General features: G+C 37.7%; 1 protein-coding gene across 1 annotated transcript; it reads left to right on the top strand.

Annotated features, from left to right (window-relative positions):
- The first annotated feature begins 1047 nt into the window (after positions 1–1047).
- Positions 1048–2720, top strand: LOC111910966 (protein FAF-like, chloroplastic). Its single transcript, XM_023906739.3, has one exon. The coding sequence runs from the start codon at positions 1132–1134 to the stop codon at positions 2518–2520; it is 1389 nt and encodes a 462-aa protein (XP_023762507.1). The 5' UTR covers positions 1048–1131; the 3' UTR covers positions 2521–2720.
- The last annotated feature ends 5043 nt before the right edge of the window (positions 2721–7763 follow it).

A 7763-nucleotide genomic window follows, 5' to 3' on the forward strand; every position in this document is an offset into this window, starting at 1 on the left:
TAATATAGTTATTTATATTTTTAATATAATAATAATAATTATAATAATAATAAAGTTTTTGTTTGTAGAAAAACCTTAATATTTTTTGTTTTTGCAGAAAAGTCATAATATTTTGCGTCAATTTATGAAATAGTTCCAAATTAATTTGTTATCGGTTTCAACCAATTAAAAATGATTAAAATGCAAATTTTTATCAGTTTTTAGGACTTTTTCATAAACAAAAATTATTTTAAAACTAAAACATAAACTGAACTAAAATTTTAGGAAAGATCCCATGTTAAATTCTATATTAGATTTGGGACTTGCGATTGCCTATGCGCGCGGCCATTTGTTTTTCATAAATAAAAGTGGTTCGATGCAATCAACGTCAGATACTTTTTTGGATAAAACGACGTAGTTGTCGTTTGTTCACCTACGTATACAGCACTGAGTTTCGCGGGACTTCCCTTTGAGTGTCTCGACAGCCTGTGATAGGTCCCACCCTTTTAGCCTCTTGTATTCATACTCTGTACACAAAAAAATATCATAAAAAGCTTCGAATTTTAACCTTTTAATTTTTTATATAATAAACTAATCACAAAAGAAGGTTGTAATTTTTCAATGTGTTTTTTATTTGTTAAAGCTAGTTACCATGTATTGAATAAGTATTTTTGGGTTATTCAATCAAAAGATGATTTCATTTTCTTAAGGAATTTCATTAAAAAAATTTCTAAAATTTATTAGCTAAATAACTAATACAAAGTCATTTGTCAAATAAATTTTATATTACAACTATTTATATAAATGAATAAAATCGAGAGGTTGATGAAATATAAACAAAAATACATATTGTGAAATACTAGTATAAAGAGAAAAAATCTAGATATTAAATTATTATCAATCATGGACTCCAGTCCAGAGTGTGAGGATGCCATTTGTGTACCATTAAAAATATTTTTATTATCCGACAAATTTAATTAATTAATTATTAAGTTGAAACGGAACAAAAAGTTGGGTCCCAATGAACTCGGTTCCATTGTCCTTTCCCTACAAATACCACCGCTCCTTCAACCCTTCATCGGCATGTGCTTGTGTTCATCTACCTTTAATTCACCTTCTATTCACAGTAATTGATCATCTTAAGTCAATTACATGACCCAGATGCAAGGTATAGTGTCGATCCTGCAGGGTTCCGACAACCACGAGAAGACCACCAGGGCTGGGTCACTCCGGCGGACTTTGTCCGCTGACATGTCCTCAAAGCGGTGGTTGTCAGACAACGGGTTGTCGGTCTCTCCCACTATGAAGAAGATCGCATCATCTGAGCAGATCGCAATCGATTTTTCTTCATCGTCCGAAGAGGACGAAGAAGAGTGCGAGGTGATCGGAAACGCCAACAAGAATCCGAGTAGGATCGATATTTGGACGGCGATTATGTCGCAAAAGGTGCAAGACGATTCGGTGAAACTTCCACCACCATATGTTCATCCACTTGTTAAGAAGTCTGCTAGCTCGTTGAGCGAGAAGAGTCTTAAGGTTTGTACCGAGAGTCTGGGCTCTGAGACTGGATCAGATGTGTTCTCGTCTTATCCAATATCCTCAGAAACAGGTGACGAGAATAAGATACATGAGACCCAAGAAGAAGAAGTCGAGATAAAAGAAACAGATATGGAGGAACAAAAAGTTGTCAAGCATGTGACATGCTTGACAACTAAAAAAGTCCAACAAGCTCGATCTCTACCTCCGCCTCTTTCATCTCTCGCAACAGCCCATACCGACGGGCCGTCACTTCACATGCATTCTCATCGGGTCGACGGACGTTTAGTCCTTGAAGCTGTATCGGTTCCCCAACAAAACTACTTTGAAGCTCAGCGCCAAGATGGTCGTTTTCTCCTCACGCTCATCGACAACCCTAACGACCAAGCATCCAAACAAGATCTTCAGGACATCTTCAGCATAACTGAGGAAGAAAAACCACAAGAAGACAACATCGACGTCGAAGATAAGGATGAAGGTGAGATAAAAAGCAACTTCACCGATAATGAAATGGGAATCTTGAAAGTGAGACCACCGAATTTGACTAGGGGCATGATAAAGCTACACAGATCTATGGTATCGACTAAGAGGATCACCGAAAGAGACAATGAGAATCCCTCATGGTCCCGAAAGCTTAACGCAAGAACAGCAAACTTAGAAAAGTTACAAGTTGTGGAGGAGGAGGAAGCATCTGCAACCCCACCATCAGCATCACAAATTAAGCAATCTGTTCCACGACCACCCCGAGCAACCGGGCTGCCACCATTGCCCCCACCAACGACTGCCACCTCCTTCAACTCATACCAGTACTTCTGGAGGGCGAAACCAACTGTCGCCAGTGTCTTTGATCCTCTCATCACCCAACACCGCCCACCAACAAAAACCAACGACCTGGTTCTGCTCAGAGGTAACAAAGCAGACTGCTTGCTACCTTCATTAAAGGGTTGCAAAGAGCCAAGACGGTCACTTCTGATGTGGGAGCCATTCTGCATCGCCACCTCCTAATAAAACCATGCATTTTTCTCTCTTCATTAACTCTTCTTTTTATATCTATATATTGAATGTATACATCTGCATCTCTCTAATAAACCATATGAAAGAGTGAGAGATGCCATAAATTTTAAAAGAAAAAAATGTACCATAGAGTTGCTCAATAACGAGTTGAAACAATGACTATCATTTCCGAATAATAAGTTTTAACACCACTATGCTTGCCATGGTGACGATGTCTCTTTGTATCAGAAGTGAGTTGGCTTTCGACTAGCCGATGGACTAGGTTCGTATTTAGGGTTCATTTGGGCACATATTGTTGTTCATTTGGGAACATTAGGATCCGATTTTGATATCTTTGCTGCTTTCCTTTTAAAGTACTGATTTTTTTTTGTCTCTTCGGTGGTATTGGTTTGAAGAAGATAAAAAACAAAAATATCTTTCTAACACAAATACACACAGTCTTTTAAAATTCGCCGAGTTGGTCGATTACTCCTCCAAGTACTTGCTACTTCACCCCTTACCGAGGCAAGTTACAGAATCCCGAGTACACTCCTCCAATCACTTACTGAATTAAGTAGTGTTGTAAAACTCGGTGATTAATATGTACAATATAGTTAATGATTTATTATTAAACACAAACATATGTGATTATTAATATATATATATATATATATATATATATATATATATATATATATATATATATATATATATATATATATCTTAAATATTCAGTAATTATTCACGAAATGAGACCATTATGTGTTTTTTTAGTTTTTGTGTATTCACATGTATCTAGTTTTGTTGTATATTTCAATTAATTTATAATTTGAACTTATTATTTTGACATATATAATTTCCTTAAAAATATTTCTACTTGAATTACCAAATCCGAGTACTCTTGAATACTCGCTACTCAGTAGTCGTCCAAACAGATACCGAGTAATGAGTTCTACAACCTTGCATACACAAAGACTCATCCATACATACATACACATATAACAAGTACGTCTACATCATTTGGAAAAAAGAAACTAAAATTATTATTTTTAGATTGTATACATGTATATAGTTTTTCTTCAGCATGTATACACATGAAATATATGCACACATTAGCATTTAGCATTCCAAAGAAATAAATATTGTGTTTTTCAAAGAAATTTTCTTAATTTTTGCATATATGCAAAATCTTAATGTTTTGATTGAAATTGTTTTATCAAAATTTATAATGTTTTTATTGAAACTTTTTTATTGTGAATGGTTCATACTCTCTCTCTCTTTCTCTCTCTCTCTCTCTCTCTCTCTATATATATATATATATATATATATATATATATATATATATATATATAGTAGGGATGTTTAGATGGCGTGCTTAGCACGACCCACAGGGTAATGGATGTGCAGTGAAACTGAAATAAGTCGTTTAAGATTGTTTTGGCTGAAAATCCTACACAAAAAACTAACTAAAAAGAAACCAATATAATAAATGTATAAAACAACTAAACAATATAAACAATATGGTATATAAGGCTTGAAAATATAACATATAAATGAAAGAAAACAAACTTGGTTATTGATGATTTTATCCTTAAGGATGGAATAATTTTGTTGGATGGTTGTCACGTTGACTACAAAGCAATCTTAAATACCAAACTAACTAGCTTTAAAGTAAGACATGGAAGCTTGAAATTTGATACAAGCCTTGCAAGTATGTTCCATGATAAGGAAGGTTGTAAGGATAGTTTAGCAATATCTATTGTTAGAATTCAAGATCTTTATGCTCAATAATTATTATGAAATGGTATTTGTCAATATAATATGATCTTATATGGTCACAACTAATAACAAGTAACAATGATTGATTATTTATTAAGTAATATAATTATTAATAAATTAAATGAATACTTGTATTTAATTAGAGACTTATTGTTTTATAAAACTCATAATAAAATAGAGTATAATTAGTTGTTTTATCACATGTAATGATTAAATAAGTTATGAATAACATTTTTGGACTTATAGAAGACCACAAACATATGTACTTTACATTATAATGTTGAGAAGAAGTGTTGGGCACTCTATCCCTTTCTCTCTCTCTCTCCATAAAACCATCCATATCTAGTAAAATATGGAAGGGATTGGTTTTTTGACTTTCACTTATGCATCATAGATTACTTGCAACTCATGAAGTTATTAAATGATAGCATGGGCTTTCATTTGCATGTGTAATTATATAGGAGAGAGAGAGAGAGAAAAAAAAACACGTAAGTTTTTCTCTTCTTCTTTTGGATGAAAGTCGAGAGCTTCTAGAGCCCCCCCCCCCCCCCTCTCCATTTTTTTCTTGTAATTGTTGTCTTGTTTAGAGTGATTTAGTTGGTTCTCCTTTGAATGCTTATTTCATATAAGTCTTAGAGGCTTAACAACACCTATAATCAAGTAAAGGACTAACATACATTAGTGGTATGGTGACTCGTTTTGGTGGATGCATATAGAGAGATTATCTGTAACATCCTAAAATTTGAAACCAAAAATTTCGTTTTTAATTAAGTTATTATAAAACCAATTAGTATAGTAACATCCATAATAAAATCTCATGTCAAAACCAAAGTGTCAATAATCAAAACAAGTTATCATAAGAAAAATATCAGCGTATAATCCCAAAGATCTCATATGCGAAAAACATAGTGTGATGCGATGCGATCAAGCCGACTCCTTTCCTTTGAAAATGAACTACCTGAAACCAAAACTGAAAACCGTAAGCACGAAGCTTAGTGAGTTCCCCCATCATACCAAATACCATACAAATCACATACTGCCAGGCATATATGGGTGCCCGACCTACCTCGTCAGGCATATTTGGGGGCCCGACCTACCCTGTCACGCATATGTAAGTGCTCGACCTACCCTATTGAGCATACCAGGGTGCTCAACCTACCCCACTGTCAGGCATCCCGAGGTGCCCGACCTACCCCATGTCAGGCGTATCTGGGTGCCCGACATACCCTCCGATGTATATTAACTGGTTAAGGGGACTATTTCACCCATACCACTACCATATAATAACATAACATAAACATACTGTCATGCATACCGGGGTGCCCGATCAACCCCTTTGGTCCTTTCGACCGGATACAGGGACTATTCCCCCTACTACCACTATCACATAATATCATACCATACTAGCGCATAAAACGTAGCAGATAGTGACATACCAGGCAATTATCATAAAGACAATTATCTAAAAAACAAATCCTACTAGTGGGTCGGCAATGTGGCCTTAGACCCACTTCTACTGGAAGGTAACCCACCTCGCACTGTTGAAGTCCTGCAGACGAAAACCCGAGCTGCTGGATGACAAATTCTCGAACTGTCAAAATCAAAATAATACGCAATTAATAATTGAGTTCCAACTCATAACCATAAGTCCATGCTTAGGGGTAAAAGACTACTTTACCCCCCATCTTAGCTTCATTCAAGCTCAAGGCCCAATCCAAAGGCCCAAAAGTCAACTACGAGTCAAAGCCCAACATAAGGCCCAATTTTTCAAATTGGGCCCGAACCTCTACATGGTCTTCCCATAAGGCCCAACCATTTAGTCCTGTCCAAACATTTGGCATTTCTAATTGCCCAATATCTCATAATCATAAAGGCCCAAACTATGGCCTAATTATCACTATTCGGCCTAACCCCTCATATGGCCCTTACCCTAAAGCCCATCTAAATATTCTAGTCCGTATGATTATTCTTGGATGGCCCATCAATATTCCAATCATCAAAGCCCAATAGAAAGGCCCAAAACAAGGCACAGTTTAAAATTAGGGTTTCTTACATGAAATGATGAGCAGGGTTAAGTGTCCATAATTAACCCATTAAAGACTTAATCCATTAAGTCCATCACTCTACTAGGTAAATCATATGGTCTGGTAGAGCTTAATACATAATCCCAATCTAGTTGTCCAAAATGCGCATCACCGTAATCCAAAGCCCTTATATCCAAAATTAGGGTTTTCTAAACCCTAATTAGGGTTTCCCACCCATCACAACCCAATTAGGCCCGAAAGCTAAGTCCTTAGATCCATTAGGGTTTCATTAGGCTCACTAGGGTTTCATTAGGCCCACTAGGGTTTCATAAGTCGAGCACCACCCACTACCACCTCGGATAGTGGTGGTCAACGGCGGCTCACAGCGGTGGACACCACCTCATGGTGGTGGTTATGGTTCTAGTCTATTTTCGTCCAAGCATCACAAAAGCAAACAAATCACGAGTAAAAACACACCGCGACCCAACACGGTGGTTGGAGGCGACAGCCACCACCTCACAGTGGTGGTTATGAGTTTTCTTTGATTATACTAGTTAATAATTACAATTACATAATGCAATGACTCGAAATAACCTACATAAAATAGGATAAACAAACCCACACAACCACCCTTGTGGTGGTCGACGGTGATAAAGGGTGGCAACCACCACCTCACCGTGGTGGTGGTGACTTTCTTGGTTTTTCGGCCAAACAACCCTACACACAATACACGCATCGCCCGACATCCGAAAGCAGCCACCCACCTGGTGGCGTTCATCGAACAGCAGCAATAGCAACATAGTGTCCAGTGGCAGCAACTGTGGTACAACGACGATCATGGCGTTTGGCACCTGCCCACGTTGGTTCGCAGTACCAGAAAACGCACATGCCAACGTTTCTTCCCTGCTACAACCATACGACGCATCTACTTCACGAGTCTACGATCCCAGCCACCATTTCACGGTGGCTGAAAAGCATTCCTAGTGACAACTTGGTCTTCAACAAAACCGGCCAGCAGCGACACCAACGGAGTTGAGACACAGCAACGACGAATAGAAGAAGGAGGATTGTGACCGCAAATGATGGAAGAAACAATGGTAGAACGACCGCCCACCCACGGTCCCCATCGTCTTCGTCTTCGGGAAAAACAACCAGCGCTGGCTGGCGGTTCTAACAACATCGACTGGACTTGCCGGTCTTACCTGATTGGAACACGAAGAAAATGGTAGTGGCTGGAGATTCTACCTGGCGGCTGAGACCCATCCCTTAGGGTTAGGTTTTGCACAGGGGTGACGGGTTATATACCCTACTCCCCCATAACTTATTTCCATAACGAAATGTTTAGTCCCTCCCTTCCCTTTTTCTTTCAATATTAGCCCATAGTTTACCTTTTAGTCCATAATTCCATAAACTCATTTCATTTTTGATCCAAAACTTACCAACAGCCCCTCC

This window comes from Lactuca sativa, chromosome 2 (genome assembly GCF_002870075.4).
Source record: "Lactuca sativa cultivar Salinas chromosome 2, Lsat_Salinas_v11, whole genome shotgun sequence".
NCBI lineage: Eukaryota > Viridiplantae > Streptophyta > Magnoliopsida > Asterales > Asteraceae > Lactuca > Lactuca sativa.